Source organism: Scyliorhinus torazame, chromosome 17, assembly GCF_047496885.1.
Source record: "Scyliorhinus torazame isolate Kashiwa2021f chromosome 17, sScyTor2.1, whole genome shotgun sequence".
Lineage (NCBI taxonomy): Eukaryota > Metazoa > Chordata > Chondrichthyes > Carcharhiniformes > Scyliorhinidae > Scyliorhinus > Scyliorhinus torazame.
Window position 1 is genome coordinate 33229467 of NC_092723.1, and position 20122 is coordinate 33249588.

Genomic DNA, 20122 nt, shown 5'->3' on the forward strand with positions numbered 1-20122 from the left:
CCTGAAACAGTGGTTATTAGTCTACTTTACTTACTTAGCAATGCGGGACCCAGGATCGATGCTACTAAATGGTAAGTAGATGAAATCTTCGGTGAAGGTATGGGTTATACCGGGGGAAAACTTGAAAATATAGTTTGACCTGAATAGAACCCACTGAAGCTTGCATCGGAGTCGGGGAGTGAGAATCCCTGATCACCATTTAGAATGTCGGCCCTTTTTGGTATAGGGGGAATTCTAAGAATAGTGGTGAGTTTTGAAAAACAGTATGCTGGGATTCACTCAATTCAGAGTCTTAAAAGAGATAGCTACAAAGATTATGATTGTAATCTTCCAAATTCCCTAGATTCTGGAAAGGTCCCAGAGGATTAGAAAGAGCAAAAATCGCACCTCTATTCAAGAAGGGATGGAATCAGGAAACAGGGAACTAAAGGCCAGTTAGCCAAACATGTTATTAGGTTCTGCATTTAGAAAATCATAATAAAACCATGTTGACTCTGCTTGATTGAATGAAAGGGAAACTGAATTTATGAGAATTCTTTGAGGATGTAACAAGGTGGTGGATAAAGTGGCAGCCAGTCGATAGTGTATTGGATTTTCAAACGATAGCCAAGACAGACCTTAAGACATAGAATTAGGCCACTCGGCCCATCGAGTCTGCCCCACCATTCAATCATGGTTGATATTTTTCTCATTCCCATTTTCCTGTCTTATCCCCATTACCCCATATTCCCTCATTGATCAAGAACTTATCTGTCTTAAAGACACTTAGTGATTTGGTCTCCACAGCCTTTTGTGGCAGATTCACCACCCTCAAAGGATCGCCCCTTCAGTCTGAGGCTGCACCCTCGGATTCTAGTTTTTCATACGAGTGGAAACATCCTCTCCACGTCCACTCTAGCCAGGCCTCGCAATATCCTAGTTAAGTTTCAATAAGATCCCCCCTCATCCTTCTAAAGTGTAACAATGCAAGTACAGCCCGAGTCCTCAATTGCTCCTCACATAACAAGCTCTTAATTCCAGAGATCATTCTGGTGAGCATCCTCTGGACCCTTTCCAAGGCCAGCAAGATCCTTCCTTCGATACGGGGCCCAAAACTGTTCACAATACTCCAAATAAGGCCTGACCAGGGCCTTATACAGCCTCAGAAGTAAATCCCTGCTCTTGTATTCTAGCCCTCTCGACATGAATGCTAACATTTCATTTGCCTTCCTATCGGTCGACTGAACTGGCATGTTAACCTTAAGAGAATCTTGAACTTGGACTACCAATTCCCTTTGTGCTTCTGATATCCGAAGCATTTTACCATTTAGAAAATAGTCTGTGATTCCATTTTTCCTTCCAAAGTGCATAACCTCACATTTTTCCACTTGTATTCCATCTGCCACTTCTTTGCCGCTCTCCTAGTCCTTCTGCAGTCCCTCCGCTGCCTCAATACTACCTATCCCTCTGCATATCTTTGTATCATCTGCAAACTTACCTCCTCAAAGAATTCTAACAGATTTGTCAGACATGACCTCCCCTTGACAAAGCCATGTTGACTCGGTCCTATATTATCATGCACTTCCAAGTGTTCCGCAATCTCATCTTTAATAATGGACTCTAAATGACCGAAGTCAGGCTAACCGGCCTACAATTTCCTGTCTTCTGCCTCCCTCCCTTCTTAAACAGGGGTGTTACTTAGCCACTTTCCAGTCCTCTGGGACCCTCCCCTCGGGTGATTCCTGAAAGATCACCACTACAATCTCCTCAGCTATCTCCTTTAGAACCCTGGGGAGTAGTCCATCCAGTCCAGGTGATTTATCCACCTTCAGACCTTTCAGTTTCCCCAGAAAGTTCTCCTTCGCGATGGCCACTACGCTCACCTCTGCTCCCTGATTCTCCTGGAGTTCTGGTATCCCACTGGTGTCTTCCACCCTGAAGACTGATGCAAAGTAGCTATTCAGTTCCTCTGCCATTTCTTTGTTTCCTATTACTACTTCTCCAGCCTCATTTTCCACAACCAATATCTATTCTTGCTTCCCTCTTATATATTGAAGAAAAACTCTTCCCATCTTCTTTTATATTACTAGCTAACAATCATATTTCATCATCTTCTTTCTCTTGTTTCTTCTCTCTCTCTCTTTCTCTCTTCCCCCCCCCCCCCCCCACAACCTATTACTTTTTTAGTTGTCCTCTGGTCACTTTTAAAGGCTCCCAATCCTCTGGCTTCCCACTAATCCTCACCACTCTGTATGCTTTTTCTTTTGCTTTAATGCAGTCTTTGAATTCCCTCGTCAGCCATGGATGCCTCTTCCTCCCCTTAGTAGGTTTCCTCCTCCTTGGGATGAATTTCTGTTGTGCCTCCTGAATAACCCCCAAAAACTCCTGCCATTGTTGTTCCACTCCCCTTCCAATCAACTCTGGCCAGCTCCTCTCTCATGTCTTTGTAGTTACCTTTATTCAATTGTAATACCGTTACATCCAATTCCAGCTTCTCCCCTTCAAATTGCAGGGTAAATTCTATAATATTGTGGTACTGCCTCTTAATCAAGTCTGCCTCATTACACATCACCAATCCAGAACTGCCCATTCCCTAGTGGGCTCTGTCATAAGCTGTTCTAAAATACTATCTCTTAGACATTCCACGAATTATTTTTCTTGGGATCCATTACTAACCTGATTTCCCCAGTCCACCTGTATATGTAAGTCCCCATGATTATTGAAATAGAAAGCGGCCACATTAAAAAAGGTTTCTGCACAACATAAGAGCACTTAGTTTTGGTGGTAATAATATTAGCACTGATGGAGAGTTGGCTAACTAACAGGAAAGAGTCTAGAAAAATAGGTCATTGAGGTTGACAAACTGTCACAAGTGGGATTCCATAAAGATCACTGCTGGGGCCTCGACTATTTATTGATAACTTGGATGAAGTCACAGTGTTTTGTAATCAAATTTACTGACAATACAAATATTGGTGGCAAAACAAATTGTGAGAAGGACACACAAGGGTCTGCAAAAGGGCATAGGTTGAGTGGGCAGATGGAATAGATGAAGTGTAATGTGGAAAAAGGAAGAACAGAAAAGCATATTGTGTAAATAGAGAGACACTACAGAATGCTGCAGTACAGAGGGTTCTGAGCCTCCTCAGAACCGAAACACAAAAAGCCAACATGCAAGAGCAGCAAAGTATTTTTAATTCATTTAAAACGTGGGCGTCACTGGCTAGGTCAGCATTTATTGCCCATCCTTAATAATTATCAAAGCAAATGGAATGTTGGCTTTATTGTAAAGGGATTAGGTAGTCTTGGTAAAAAAAAAAAAACAGGACATTGGTGAGACAAGAGAGTAAGAAGGAGCATAGAAAAACAAAATATCTAAATTAATAAAGACTACAAAAAGGATTGTACATGAATTACAAATAGTATGCAGGGACAGCAAGTGATTAGGAAGTCAAATGGAAATCTTCCCGGTGAACTGAGGGGTTGGACAAACAGCTGAAAATGCTGCCATTCAAACTGACCCAAATCAAGTTCAGATAACTGGGGACCCAGCTCGCCCACAGCTAGGCCCGGCTCCACAAGTGTAACCGGTCAAGCCTGGTGGAAGAGGTGAAGAGGGATCTTCAGGAGGTGGGACTCACTTCCGTTCTCCCTGGCAGGAATGCAGACAATAAAAATGAACATACTGTCAAGGTTCCTCTTCATATTCAGATCGCTCCCGATCTTCATCCCCAAATCCTTCTTCACCAGGGTGGACAAACAAATCTCAGCCTGTGTGTGGCTGGGAAAGCACCTCAGGATCTGCAAGTCCATCCTACAGAGAGGGTGACGCTCGGGGAGGGCGAGTTGCAATGCTGATCTTCCTGTTCTACCACTGGGGAACAAACACGGAAAGGGTGCGAGATTGGCTGGGACAGCCGAGCATAGAATGGGTACAGATGGAAGAGTCCACCTGTATCAGAATATCCCTGCGGGTATTGGCCACCACCCCGCTCTCATTTCCCCCAGCCAATACGTGGCGAACCCTGTGGTGGTAGCCACACTAAGAACCTGGAACCAGCTCAGCCACCATTTCAGACTTAAAGACATGTTTGTTGCAGCCCCCATCTGCTAATGCCATAGGTTCATCCCAGCCAATATGGACGCAACGTACAGAACCTGGAGAAGGCGGGGGGGGGGGGCTGTTGAGATTTACATTTAGACGGGTAGAGTAGCAAACCTGGGAGAACTAACAGAGAAGCTCGAGCTCCAACTCCAATATCTCCAAATATGGGACTTTCTCCGCAAAGAAGCCCCAGCTACACCCTGCTGGACAGACTGTTAGCACAGGATGAATTAGAGGAGGGTAAGCACACAGACACTTGCAAATGTCTTCTAGAGGTAAAGGCTCCACACAAAACAAAAGAGGAGTGGGAGGAAGATCTGGGCATCGAGGTGCGGGAGGACTCTGAAGCGAGATCTACACAGGGTGAGCTCCACTTCGTGCGAGAGGCGGAGCCTGGCGCAGCTGAAGTTGGTGCACAGGGCACACCTGACCAGGACACGCATGAGCAGTTTCTTCCCAAAGGTGGAAGACAGATGCAAGCAGTGTCAGGGTGGTCAAGCCAACCACTCCCATGTGCTGGCCCTGCCCAATCTGGCTGACCAGATTCTGGACCACCTTCTCGAGTCCATGTCCGAGGTAGTGGGGGTTAGGATGGAGCTATGCCCATTAATGGCAGTCTGCATGGTTTCAGAGCAGCCAGAGATCTTCGAGATGAGGGGGGCCGATGCCCTGGCCTTCACCTCCCTGATAGCCTGGTGACGACTCCTGCTCGGATGGAGATCGGCAGCGCCATCCAAGGTCTCAGACTAGCTGGGTGACCTGGCGGAATTCCTGAGGCTCGAGAAAATAAAATTGCCATCAGGAACGAAGGCTCCCACCTCAGTTGGAAAGAATTCACCAACATCTTTGAAGACCTGTTCGCAACCAGCACTTGGGGTGGGAGCGAGGCTAACATCCATTCACACCACTACGAAGGAAAAAAAAAAAAAAGTGTTTGCATACACCCATGGCACGGGAGCTTACAAGCAGCATTATGGTAGCATTGCCCTGTGAATTGCTGCATTTCCGTTCTTTTTTTCTTATCTACCTCTGATGCTGTATTTGTAAATACCCGTTTCCTCATGTTCCTGTTGTGTATTTTGATTATAATTTATTCTATTTGCTTGTTGTAAATGAAACTCTTCAATAAAAATACTTTAAAAAAGACGCCAAATGGAATGTTTATTGCAAGAGGAATGAAATATAAAGTAGGGAAGTTCCCCTACAGTTGTGAAGTATACTATGTATAATTTTGGTCTCCTTAAGAAAGCACATAATTGCATTCGCAATTCGGAGAAGGTTTAGTTGACTGATTCCTGGAATAAAGGGTTATTTTATGAGGAAATATTAAACCCATATCCATTCAAGTTTGGAAGAATAAGAGGTGATCTTATTGTACCCAAGATCCTGGGGGCTTGACAGGCTGGATGCTGAGAAGATGCTCCCCCTTGTGGGAGACACCAGAACTAGGGGAAACCGTCTAAAAATGAGGGAATCCCATGTAAGATAGAGATGAGAAAATTCTCTCAAAGGGTTGTTAGTTGATGAAACTCTTCCCCAGAATGGGGAGGCACAGTGGCACAATGATTAGAACTGCTGCCTCACAGCACCAGGGACCTGGGTTTGATGCCGGCCTCGGGTGTCTGTCTGTGTGGAGTTTGCACGTTCTCCCAGTGTCTGCATAGGTTTCCTCCGGGTGCTCCGGTTTCCTCCCACAGTCCAAAGATATGCAGGTTAGTTGGATTGGCCATGCTAAATTGTCCCTCAAGTGTCCAAAATATTAGGTGGGGTTACTGGGATAGGGCGGGGATTGGGCCTAGGTGGGGTGCTCTTTCAGCGTCAGTGCAGACTCGGTGGGCCAAATGGCCTCCTTCTGAACTGTAGGGATTCTACGATTCTAGAAGAGGCAGAGTCACAGAATATTTTTAAGGCAGAGTTAAATAGATTCTTGACTAACAAGGAAGCCAAAGATTATCGGGGCAAGTGGAAAGTGGCGTTGAGGCGAGTCAGATTAGCTATGAATTTATTTAATGGTGGAGAAGGGGTCAGGGGCTAAATGGCCTAGATCCACTCTTAATTTGTATGTTCATATGTAACACTGCATATAGTTTTGATTTTCTTTTCTAAGGATTTGATTGCAGGCAACTGGGATGAAGGGGTTGTCTTATGAAGAAATGTTGAACCTCTGCTTTATTGGAGTTTAAGAGAATGAATGGTGATCTTATTGAGACAAGATTCTTCTTTTTTTTTATATTTTAAAATAAATTTAGAGTACCCAATTATTTTTTTCCCCAATTAAGGGGCAATGTAGCGTGGCCAATCCACTGCTCATTTTTGGAATGTGGGGGTAAAACCCACGCAGCCACGGAGAGAATGTGCAAATTCCACACGGACAGTGGCCAAGAGCCGGAATTCAAACCCAGGTCGTCAGCACCGTAGGCAGCAGTGCTAAGCACTGTGCCATGTGCCGCCCATTCGAAACAAGATTCTGAGGGGGGCTTTACAGGGTGGATGCCAGAGGATGTTTCCTGCGGTAGAACAATCTGGAATAAGAGCATAGTTTCTGTACAAGGAGTCTCTTACTTGAGATGAGGAGGAATCTATTTTCTCAGAGGGTTGTCAATCTTTGGAATTCTCCACCCAAGAGCGCTGTGGAAGTTGAATCATTAAATATCTTCGAGGCTGAGGCAGCTAGAATTTTTGAACTGCAGGGGAACCAAGAGTTATGGTGAAAAGACAGGAAAGTACAGCTGAGGTGAAGATCAGGTCAGTTGTGGTCTTACTGAAAGGCAGAGGAGGCTCAAGGGGATGTACGGCCAACACCCAGTTTCTATTTATGTTCTTATTTCAGAGAACATTCATATCATGCACCATAGCATAACTGACATATATACACATTTTCTGTAAGGCAGGACATTAAATTAGTTTATTTGCTCGTCTACCTTGACAGCTGACCATGAAGCCGACAGAGAAACACCCTAATTATCACGCAAGAAGTTTCATATTGTAGAACTAGGTTCACGAGACCGATGAAGGGTTCAAAAATTAATTCAGACTATGATATTCAACCCTTCACAATCTTCACTTGTAGCAGTAAAGTCAGATATTAACAATAAACACATTCATAAGCTACTATGCAGTATATTCACTTGCTTACAAGGTCAAGACCACAGAAAACTAATCCCTTTCAGAAATGTTCTCCAGTAGCTTAGAAACCTCAATTATAGTTTGGGACAAAAACCTTCCTTCTTTTGTTTAATTCCTCATTAACCCCTTAATACAAAGAAAATATTCCCCTGGTGCAAGTGGGATACAGGGCTGGGAAAGCTAAAGGGGAAATATTAGTCCATGATAACCCTTGTGAAGAAAATGTTTTACATGCCATTTATGCAGCAGAATAAATGAGGCAGGACCAATTGTGTGCTCTAGTCAAAGAGCACAACCATACTGCAGAAAAACCTATACAAACCAAGGGTAATATTTGAGTGCTAAATAGGCAATCTGGATACATGCTTCTAAAGTAGAAATGCCACCAATACTGCCACTTTATATGTAATAAATGCTAATTGTATAGCACTGGCAGATGGTTAGCATTGTTGCATCAGCTCCAGGGGCCCCAAGGTCAATTTTGGCCTTGGTGACTCCCCATGTCTATATGGATTTCCTCCAGGCACTCTCCGGAGTCCTCCCACTGTCCAAAGATGTGCAGGTTAGGTGGATTGGCCGCAATAGGTGGGTTATTGGGATAGAGCGGGTGAGTGAGCTAGGTAGTGCGCTTTTGGAGGGCTGGTGCAAACTCAATGGGGCGAATAGCCTCATGCTGCGCTGTAGAAATTATTTGGAACATTGCGCTTAATCATAGAATCTCTAGAATCCGTAAGAGGCCATTAGGCCAATCGAGTCTGCCCCCACCCTCTGAAAGTACACCCTAGCTAGACCCACTCTCCCACCCTATCACCGTACCCCTTTGGACAGAAAGGGACAATTTAAAATGGCCAATCTACCGAACCTGCAAATCTTTGGACTGTGGGAGGAAACTAGAGCACCCGGAGGAAACCCACAGACACGTGGAGAACGTGAAAACTTGACAGTCACCCAAGGTCACAATCAAACCCGGGTCCCTGGTGCTGTGAGGCAGCAGTGCTAACCATTGTGCCGCCCCAAAATATTCTTCCAAAAATCACATTTTAGGTTCAATTATTTGCAGTATTGAATTCGACATTTCATCGGAGAAAATGAAAACATGGAACAACCGAGGCAGATTCATTCTAGGCTTTATGACTTGTCGTACCCTAAAGTTATATACTTTTTCTTGGTCTCTCTTTCCGCGCACCCCCCCCCCCACCCCCACCTCCCATTAATAACTCTTCAGTTAGTGCGGCATCAAAATAAATAAAATCAGAGAAAAAACAAACTGGATGAAATTCCTCAAAAGGCATGTGTCCCACTGAAATCATACATCAATCCAAAATGGCAGTTTTGAAAGTGTAGGAAAAAAACTATTTTGTAAGAACTTCACAGCTACATGGAGAAGTGCAGAGGGACTCCAAAATAACAGCTTGCAGACATAGCCCACATTAGGTAAACCAGAAGCAACCCATGATGACCAAGTAAAAGGGTTTTTAAATATTCCCACTGAATGCTAAAAAAAAAAAAGGATTTAACATCGGAGAAAAGACAAGGGATACACAGGAGCTGCCTCACCTGAATATTTCCAACATTTCTGTTTTATATTACAAGGGCAGTGGACTTCAGCGCCGGTGTAATTCCTTTATCAGATGGTAATGCAACCCGTTTGGGACATGTTCATAATTTATTTATCTCAGTTCCAAGCAAAGTTACTTCACGTGGCTCCTTGGTTTTGGGAGGAGCTGGATCACTCTCGACTACCTATTTAGAAATTTTCAAGCAGCAAGTAGAGTGCCTAGATACCTGCACCCCACCCCCAAAGAGTGGCTTTGGATCCAGCTTTAATAAACAAATTTCTTCCCATTTACATGCACTACGCTTGCAGCATAAACCTGCATAATCAGCATTGATAAAATCCACATTTACATGAATAGCATATCATTTTTTTAAATCCCAATGTGTGTTTTTTAAAAAAAACATGCACTTGGAATTGCATCGTTAGATTGCTACAACATTGTGTTCTGAAGTATTACTAACTCACACAGTGGCCCACAATATTTCATGGTTCAAACAACCGAAGATTTTATTCTGCGTTATAAGATCGGGACAAGGGATTTTTCTGAAATTTTGCAGCCATCATACTGTATTTTAACCTCTGGCACTGAAAGTGGGCGGAGGTGATGCTTTCACCCATTAATCTGTCTATAAACTGCACAACTCAGAAACTAATGGACAGGTTTCAATGAAACTTGGTACTCAGATAGGGGATGACCCAAGGAAGGAAGAGCTGATCAGCTTTGGCAATGGGTGGATCTGATGCCTGGAAATTTAGTTAAAGAATTTGTTAACATTGGGAGACAAGGGCAATTTTTTTTAAAATAAAAGAATGCGGTGGAGCTGTGGATTATCTTACTTAGATCTTACTTAGAATACTGTTGACTCGTTCGGAATTGGTCTCAGCTGCTATGGTGGAATTATTCACTGATGTCAGAATGTGAGCAGAGTTTTCAGGCCAGATTGTTGCATCTGGGTTGGCCTGAAGCCTCCCCAGTAAGGTGGAAACTCTGAATAAAATGATTTTTTTTCCAGTTTTGTAGTTACAGAGCAAACAAGCAGAGAAAACCTTCAAGAAAGAGCTACATAATTATAATAACACTAAGCTGACATAGCATGGGGGAGTTGTGTGCTCGACTGAGAGCCCTCTTCACTTCTTTGATTATATTTTCAACTCATTTACTGAAGGTCAAGCGAGGGCACAATGTGAGCTTCAAATCAACACCTCTTTAAATGCAAGTTAAAACAGTGAACATCAATGGGATATTAAAATCCCTAGAACATAGGATTTAAGAGCAGGACTAGGCTGTTCAGCCCTTTGAGCCTGTTCCACCATTCAGTAAGATCGTGACTGATCCAAGCTGAAAAGAGAAACCGTTACAGCCAAGTGCAAACTTATTTTCAGTTAGAAAATACAATTACTTTTGTAGGAATATCAGATGGTTAAAAAAAAAAACAAAAAAAAAAAAAACAGGTATACTAGCAAAATATCTCTTTTCTAAGAAATCCCATTGTTACCATCACTGGCAAAAGACCAGAGTCAAATTTGAGATTTATGATCAGTGATGTATCAGACTGTCTATTTACACAATGGAGCAACACAATCACTTTAGTTTGGCTATGTAACTAACTAGCATGCGTGAACATGGGTTGCGAAGGTCAAAACGGGTTTTCCTGCTAAAAATTGACAATCTTCCCCTGGGTGAGCTTTTGACAAAAAACTCACCCTTTTTCATTTTAAACTCAAGGAAGCTGGCCAGACTAGTTACTTTAAAATGAGCACATAAATGGTTAAACACAAACTGAGTAAATACCATCTTCCTTCTTTATTAAAAAAAATCCTGTTGCAGTCAGACTTTGCATGGTAAGACAGGGGAGTAAATTGTATCCCTCCCGTGGCCATTTATTTTTTCAAATCTCGTAAGCTACCTGGAGATTCCACTATAGCAAATTAAGGGGAAAAGTTAATATTGCTAGTCTGAAATTTGTTGGTGTGAACAAAATAGTATTTTAAATATTATTTAATAATGCTGTAAAGCTCTCATCTTTGCCAGTATCTATATTCCTTTCCAATGATCTAATTAATCATTCACTCAGTGCTCATGGCCTCCAGCTCCAAATGATCAAAATTCCAATATTTTCAAGTAAGCATTGATCCACCACACACCCCTCCACCAAAATAAAAATCTTCAAAGGGAGTTTCAGTCCTATATGTTAAGCACACTGCTCCCACTTCAGACAAAATGTCTACATGATAGGGAACATAAAACTGTATGTTTTCATCCGATGCTGTGTGCAACCAATGTCAAAGCATATTAAGTCAATATTCAATAACGCAAATTATAAGCCACCAACAATTCCATATTCTCTTTTGTGGTGTAGAAAGGAAAGCAATATTAATGACACACGACTCGCATCTGGATAGAGTCAATCTATACCAACACTCGACTAACCCCACCCCCATCGCTGCATGAAATAAATTGACAAGCCTGCAACACAGCTAAAAATAAATGCAATACATGGAACCAACAAAATGCCAATAACCAGGAAACCACAACAAATTGATCAATGAATGTCATAGAATCAAATGGCTAAAATAGCAATGAATGTAATAGAATCAACTGGCTAAAATAGCAATGTGTGCATATAAAGGCTGCATTCTCCCCTCCCAGGATCTAAACCCAATAATAGCAAGCTCATGTAGCCTTTTTCAAACAATACAAAGGCTTCGCAGTTTTGTTCACCTGTCTGTGACTACTAAGGTCAGTGCTTACATGAAAACGTGAACACTTCATCAGAACACTGTTTTCTCCACTGTATACCTGATCTGAATATCAATTCTCTGGTAATTCTTTAAAAACAGAGTTATAAATAAGATAGATTGTGGCAAACTGTAACTGTAAAAACCAATATTCATGTTACTTTATATTTCCCATAAAATCACAATCTATTTGTACAATTATCTAAAATAAACAAAATGCTGGCAATTAAAAGATTCAATCTTAATATAATATGAAAACAAGCTGTACAGAAACCTCAACTTAACAGCATTCTTAAACGGTTAACCTGCAAACAATTTACAATACCTGCATGAAGCTCTGATACCCATTGATGATGGCAGCCCTGAAGTCAGATCACAGATTCTCTGTAAAGCCATCGACAAATATTTCAGCTGCTTCTGCCAGGAAGCACTGCAGGCAGTGATCAGCTTTTGAGCTGCCAGTCTTCCAAAAGCACAAGCAGCAAATACTCCACCACCTAGCTGCAGAAAGACTATACTGCATTGCAGGTGAGCACCCTCAAAGTTCAATAACCAACCATTTTACTTGTATTTGAGACACAAACATCATCTGGTTGAAAAATATATCCCATCACCACATGGTGCAAAACAAAAATTAAAAGGTTATTAAAATAGTCATGTGAAAATACTGAGATCGGTAATACAATGTATTGCACTCCCAAATTTGGACTGATTGCGTAATGGCTAGTTGTTTCCATCTTCCAAATAATCAAATCCATGGAGTGCTCAGGCAACACTGCTCCCCCTCAACTCAATGAGTTTGCACATAAGCACGCTCTGGGTACTCTGCTCCAGGAAAATATTCCCGCACGAGCTCAGATTGCGCTGGAGCGAAATTCCAAGTCCATGTGGTCATTTGTTTTGAAAGCCAGGGTGCATTTTGGGTGACATATTCGATCATTGGCCGTACTCTTGCCCTACCCTGCAAATGCCAGCCCAATGAAGGGAGTCATGAAGACAGAGCGAACAAGCCAGGAGGTGCAGTGGTTACAACAGAGGTCTGGGGCAGCGGGACTGTAAGACAGAGGCGAGAGAAAGAACATTTTGCCACCTTCAGTCATCCCAAACTCCTCTGTGATATTAACCTCCAAGCCTCCCAGGCCTGGGAATGCGCTGGTTCCAAAAGGCCATAGCAGGGCGTAGACTAGTAAGATAGAGAAAGGAACAACGATGGGGCAGATGCAATGGTTAGCACTACTGCCTCATAGCACCTCAGACCTGGGTTTGATTCTGGCCTTGGGGTACTGTGTGGAGTTTACATATTCTCCACATGTCTGCCTGGGTTTCCTCTAGGTGCTTCGGTTTCCTCCTACAGTACAAAAATGTCCAGGTTAGGCAGATTACCCATCATATCTAGGGATGTGCAGGTTAGATTACAGGCAGGGACGGGGTAGTGGACCCAGGTAGAGTGCTCTTCCGGAGGATCAGTGCAAACTTAATGGGGTGAATGACTTCCTTCTGCACTGCAGGAATTCTATCCAGAAAAATGTGCCGTGATGTCACAAGAATAGAGAAAGAAAATACAGATTTCAAGAATGTAAGATGTTAAATGAAGCAGATGAATTTACTTGTGCAGATCCACAAATTTCTTAAAAAGATGGATCACAAGTACATTTGGTCATAAAAATAAACAAACAAATCCTTGGTCAAGTACGGAATACAAAAGAGGTAATATTGGAATTTTACAGATGCATAATTAGACTGCAATTTAAATTTGTTTAGTTTTGAGCATCCTCAAATAGAAAAGAATATTATAAAATATTAGAAAAGATGCATTTTAGTTAGGTTCGCTATTGAATGGCAAGGAGGCAGAATTAGGAAGAGAAACTTGAGTTTGAGCTTTTTCACTAAAGCTTCAGAGGGCAACTGAACGCAAAAGTACACCGGCGGCATGGTAGCACAGTTAGTTGTACTGTAGGAGGAAACCGGAGCACCCAGAGGAAACCCAGACACGTGGAGAACATGTAAACTCCACACAGTAACCCAAGGCCAGAATCAAACCCAGGTCTGTGGCGCTATGAGGCAGTAGTGCTAACCACTGCATCTGCCCCACCTTTGTTACTTTCTTTATCTTACTAGTCTATGCCCTGCTATGGCCTTTCGGAACCAGCACATCCCCACTTCACAGTTCCAGGGTCCCAGGTTCGATTCCCAGCTTGGGTCACTGTCTGTGTGGAGTCTACACGTTCTCCCAGTGTCTGTGTGGGTTTCCTCCGGGTGCTCCGGATTCCTCCTGAAAGACGTGCTGTTAGGTGATTTGGACATTCTGAATTCTCCGTGCACCAGAACAGGCTCCGGAAAGTGGCGACTAGGGGATTTTCATGGTAACTTCATCGCAGTGTTAATGTAAGCCTACTTGTGACAATAAAGATTATATATGTACACACAAGAAGCAGCTGTGTAAGGAAACACACCCACACACTCCACTCCCACAAACGCAAGGTGGGTGTTAGTTGAACCCAACTCCTTAGTTCCAACCCAGTCCTTCCCCTTCCCTGATGGCCAAAAGCTTTGGGCCTGGTTGGATTCTGCTTCTTCAGCAAAAATAGGTGTTATTAGTTGGCTGTGCTGCTTGTCATAGTTTAGTTATTTTTAAAATAATCAAATTATTGTTTTGACACTGATTTTTTTTCCTCAGCAAATTGTTTGTTTTCTTCATATTCTTGTTGCCAAGTCAGATCTCAGGCAACTGCTGCAGGGTTTCTTGCTGAAGGGGAATGAGAGGGTCACAAGAACTTGGATTGCTTTTTGGAGGGCTTGTCAAAGGGATTACCTTTGCTCCAATAGAAATGGGAAGTGTTGGAAATGTTCATCACATCTGGCACCATTTGTGTAGAAAATAAACAGAGATCAGAGACCCTTTGCCAGAACGAGGAAGGAAGATGTGTTGGGCATTTTGAAAAACTTGAGGATAGACAAGTCCCCCGGGCCTGACGGTATATATCCAAGGATTCTATGGGAAGCAAGAGATGAAATTGCAGAGCCATTGGCAATGATCTTTTCGTCCTCACTGTCAACAGGGGTGGTACCAGGGGATTGGAGTGGCGAATGTCATGCCCCTGTTCAAAAAAGGGACTAGGGATAACCCTGGGAATTACAGGCCAGTTAGTCTTACTTTGGTGGTAGGCAAAGTAATGGAAAGGGTACTGAAGGATAGGATTTCTGAGCATCTGGAAAGACACTGCTTGATTAGGGATAGTCAGCACGGATTTGTGAGGGGTAGGTCTTGCCTTACAAATCTTATTGAATTCTTTGAGGAGGTGACCAAGCATGTGGATGAAGGTAAAGCAGTGGATGTAGTGTACATGGATTTTAGTAAGGCATTTGATAAGGTTCCCCATGGTAGGCTTATGCAGAAAGTAAGGAGGCATGGGATAGTGGGAAATTTGGCCAGTTGGATAACGAACTGGCTAACCGATAGAAGTCAGAGAGTGGTGGTGGATGGTAAATATTCAGCCTGGATCCCAGTTACCAGTGGCGTACCGCAGGGATCAGTTCTGGGTCCTCTGCTGTTTGTGATTTTCATTAATGACTTGGATGAGGGAGTTGAAGGGTGGGTCAGTAAATTTGCAGACGATACGAAGATTGGTGGAGTTGTGGATAGTGAGGAGGGCTGTTGTCGGCTGCAAAGAGACATAGATAGGATGCAGAGCTGGGCTGAGAAGTGGCAGATGGAGTTTAACCCTGAAAAGTGTGAGGTTGTCCATTTTGGAAGGACAAATATGAATGCGGAATACAGGGTTAACGGTAGAGTTCTTGGCAATGTGGAGGAGCAGAGAGATCTTGGGGTCTATGTTCATACATCTTTGAAAGTTGCCACTCAAGTGGATAGAGCTGTGAAGAAGGCCTGTGGTGTGCTCGCGTTCATTAACAGAGGGATTGAATTTAAGAGCCGTGAGGTGATGATGCAGCTGTACAAAACTTTGGTAAGGCCACATTTGGAGTACTGTGTACAGTTCTGGTCGCCTCATTTTAGGAAGGATGTGGAAGCTTTGGAAAAGGTGCAAAGAAGATTTACCAGGATGTTGCCTGGAATGGAGAGTAGGTCTTACGAGGAAAGGTTGAGGGTGCTAGGCCTTTTCTCATTAGAGCGGAGAAGGATGAGGGGCGACTTGATAGAGGTTTATAAGATGATCAGGGGAATAGATAGAGTAGACAGTCAGAGACTTTTTCCCCAGGTGGAACACACCATTACAAGGGGACATAAATTTAAGGTGAAAGGTGGAAGATATAGGAGGGATATCAGAGGTAGGTTCTTTACCCAGAGAGTAGTGGGGGCATGGAATGCACTGCCTGTGGAAATAGTTGAGTCGGAAACATTAGGGACCTTCAAGCAGCTGTTGGATAGGTACATGGATTACGGGAAAATGATATAGTGTAGATTTATTTGTTCTTAAGGGCAGCACGGTAGCATTGTGGATAGCACAATGCTTCACAGCTCCAGGGTCCCAGGTTCGATTCCGGCTTGGGTCACTGTCTGTGCGGAGTCTGCACATCCTCCCCGTGTGTGCGTGGGTTTCCTCCGGGTGCTCCGGTTTCCTCCCACAGTCCAAAGATGTGCAGGTTAGGTGAATTGGCCAATGATAAATTGCCCTTAATGTCCAAAATTGCCCTTGGTGTTGGGTGGAGGTGTTGAGTTTGGGTAGGGTGCTCTTTCCAGGAGCCGGTGCAGACTCAAAGGGCCGAATGGCCTCCTTCTGCACTGTAAATTCAATGATAATCTATGATGAATCTAGGACAACGGTTCGGCACAACATCGTGGGCCGAAGGGTCTGTTCTGTGCTGTATTTTCTATGTTCTAATGTAGATTGGGGACCTGACATGTTCACTCAGTTTCTCTCTCCACAGATGCAGTCTTATTGGAGTACATGGCACAGTGGTTAGCACTGCTGCCTCACAGCGCCAGGGACCAGGGTTCAATTCCGAACTCGGGTGCGTTTGTCTGGAGACTGCACATTCTCCCAGTGTGTGGGTGGGTTTCCTCCGGGCGCTCCGGTTTCATCCCACAGTCCAAAGATGTGCAGGTTAGGTTAAATGACCATGATAAATTATCCCTTTAAAGGTTAGGAGGGGTTACGGGCATATGACCTTTCAGAGGGTCAGTGCAAACACGATCGGCTAAATGGCCTCTTTCTGCACTGTCGGTTTTCTATGATTCTTTGTTCATATTTTGGATGTCCAGCATTTAAATAATTTGCTCTCCTATTATATGCTCCAAGTTCGGAATTTGTTTCAATTTAAAAATCAAAAAATATTTATCACTTAATGCAAAGTGCAATTCTGCTATGAAAAGAGCCAATTTGTCACAGCTGCCTCACGGCACTGAGGTCCCAGGTTCGATTCCGGCTCTGGGTCACTGTCCGTGTGGAGTTTGCACATTCTCCCCGTTTCACCCCCACAACCCAAAGGTGTGCAGGGTAGGTGGATTGGCCATGCTAAATTGCCCTCAATTGGAAAAAATTAATTGGGTACTCTAAATTTATTTTTAAAAAAGAGCCAATTTGTGAGAATAGAAATAGCACATAATTGTAGGTGAATTGGTTGGTGCTAATTTACTGGTTGGTTCTGCCATTTTTAAAACTTGGAAGTGAAACCAGGAATCATGCACCAATGGAATACATCACTTAGTTTAAGATATTCTCATTTATATATGGGATTATTGTTTGCAGTGCTTGTACGGTTGAAGTCTTTTGGATGTTGCTGCCCAGATATTGTACAGGACCAGGTTCAAACAAGCAAAGCTTACTACATAATATGAATGACCAAGTTGTGTGTAATTGTTTGACAAAGCCATGGTTGCTGTAAAGTGTATCAAACTGAAACTTGAGCATTCAATGGGATTTATAAATAGATAAGAGTATAAAACCCAAGAGGTTTTGTTAAACAGATATAAAACTGCTCGTCCCACCATAACTACGGTTCCCAATTCTGAGCATCTGAAGGATGAAGGAGAGGGTTAAAGGTACATGGGTGGGAAGAAAGATAAGAGGCCCAGAAATAGGAAATGCATCAGGGCCCTAGATTTCTCTCCCTGGCCCTGCTGCTGGGCTGTCAGGCAAGTTCCCAAACAAGTGTTAAGAGGCGCAATTTTGCAAGTGGTGGTCTTCATCAGGACATTGTTGCGAGCTTCAACAACGAACAAAGTTAACACTGATGGATAAAAGCAAATTACTGCAGATGTTGGAATCTGAACCCAAAGAGAAAATGCTGGAAAATCTCAGCAGGTCTGGCAGCATCTGTAGGGAGAGAAAAGAGCTAACGTTTCAGGTCCAGCTTTGACAAAGGGTCATCTGGATTCAAAATGTTAGCCTTTTCTCTCCCTACAGATACTGCCCAGATCTGCTGAGATTGTCCAGCATTTTCTCTTTGGTTAATACTGATGGAACTCGGAGCACAAGATTTCTACCCTCTGCTTTAAAGTTAGCAGCTTAAGCAACAAAAAGGATGTAAAGCAAGGGAAATTAATTTCACCATGGTGGCAGTGAGCATTGCTGCCTCAATACCAAGTACTCGGGTTCAATTTGTCTGTGTGCTCCCTCCTGGTGTCTGCGTGGGTTTCCTCCAGGTACTTCAGTTCCCTCCCAGTCCAAAGATGTGCAAATTAGGTACATTAGCCAAGCTTAAAAAATTGCAACTGAGTGTCCAAGGGCGTGTAGATTAGGGCAGGGAGTGGGTCCAGGTAGGGTGCTCTTTCAGAGGGTCGGTGCAGACTCAATGGACCAAATGGCCTCCTTCTGTGCTGTAGGATTTCTATTCTATGGAATTTGCAGCTTGGCTGTAAGAAACAACTGAAGGCAAGGAAAATAGGGTCTGTGGAAAATCACAGGAAGATGAAGATAAAATCAGCTTTTCAACCAATGAACTATTAAACTGAATAGCTTACAATAACTTTATGCTGCGATTGATTACTATTATTGAACAGTTAGTAACTAACAATCTGCTCCATCTTCCATGCATTTTACCTGCTTAATTGCGTGAATTTGCATGCAGAGCGCCAGATCATCAGTTTGCAGCACTCTCTCTCGGATTTGGGGTTGAAGACAGTCTATTGATTGATTCAGTGTAGCGAGGAAGGGTTAGATCAACAGAACAAGAAGAAAAGTACAGCACAGGAACAGGCCCTTCGGCCAACCATGCTGCCAGTCTAAACTAAAATCTTCAACACTTCCTGGGTCCGTATCCCTCTATTCCCATCCTATTCATGTATTTGTCAAGATGCCCCTTAAATGTCACGATGGTCCCGGCTTCCACCACCTCCTCCGGCAGCGAGTTCCAGGCACCCACTACCCTCTGCGTAAAAAAAACTTGCCTCGTACATCTCCTCTAAACCTTGACCCTCGCACCTTAAACCTATGCCCCCTAGTAATTGACCCCTCTACCCTGGGAAAAAGCCTCTGACTATCAACTCTGTCTATGCCCCTCATAATTTTGTAGACCTCTATCAGGTCGCCCCTCAACCTCAGTTGTTCCAGTGAGAACAAACCAGGTTTATTCAACCGCAACTCATAGCTAATGCCCTCCATACCAGGCAACATTCTGGTAAATCTCTTCTGCACCCTCTCTAAAGCCTCCACATCCTTCTGGTAGTGTGGCGACCAGAATTGAACACTATACTCCAAGTGTGGCCTAACTAAGATTTTATATAGCTGCAACATGACTTGCCAATTCTTATACTCAATGCCTCGGCCAATGAAGGCAAGCATGCCGTCTGCCTTCTTGACTACCTTCTCCACCTGTGTTGCCCCTTTCAGTGACCTGTGGACCTGTACACCTAGATCTCTCTGACTGTCAATACTCTTGAGGGGTCTGCCATTAACTGTATATTCCCTACCTGCATTAGACCTTCCAAAATGCATTACCTCACAGTTGTCCAGATTAAACTCCATCTGCCATCTCTCCGCCCAAGTCTCCAAATGATCTAAATCCTGCTGTATCCTCTGACAGTCCTCATCGCTATCTGCAATTCCACCAACCTTTATGTCGGCTACAAACGTACTAATCAGACCGGTTACATTTTCCAAATCATTTATATATACTACGAACAGCAAAGGTCCCAGCACTGATCCCTGCGGAACACCACGAGTCACAGCCCTCCAATTAGAAAAGAACCCTTCCATTGCTACTCTCTGCCTTCTATGACCTAGCCAGTTCTGTATCCATCTTGGCAGCTCACCCCTGATCCCGTGTGACTTCACCTTTTGTACCAGTCTACCATGAGGGACCTTGCCAAAGGCCTTACTGAAGTCCATATAGACAACGTCCACTGCCCTACCTGCATCAAACATCTTTGTGACCTCTTCGAAAAATTCTATCAAGTTAGTGAGACACGACCTCCCCTTCACAAAACCATGCTGCCTCTCGCTAATACGTCCAAATGGGAGTAGATCCTGTCTCGAAGAATTCTCTCCAGTAATTTCCCTACCACTGACGCAAGGCTCACCAGCCTGCAGTTCCCTGGATTATCCTTGCTACCCTTCTTAAACAAAAGAACAACATTGGCTATTCTCCAGTCCTCCGGGACATCACCTGAAGACAGTGAGGATCCAAAGATTTCTGTCAAGGCCTCAGCAATTTCC

At 43.5% G+C, this 20122-nt stretch overlaps 1 protein-coding gene across 3 annotated transcripts in view; it reads right to left on the reverse strand.

The window, feature by feature from the left end:
• Positions 1-20122, reverse strand: part of LOC140393817 (SRSF protein kinase 1-like) — an 85817-nt gene that overhangs the window by 42471 nt on the left and 23224 nt on the right. The window contains exon 1 of one of the 3 annotated variants that reach the window (XM_072480296.1): positions 11833-11958. The exons of the other annotated variants lie outside the window; for them this stretch is intronic. Within the exon in view, the coding sequence (XP_072336397.1) occupies positions 11833-11903 (71 nt within the window). The 5' untranslated portion in view covers positions 11904-11958. Of the gene's footprint in view, positions 1-11832; positions 11959-20122 lie in introns of those variants that run through there. 3 annotated transcript variants of the gene reach the window in all.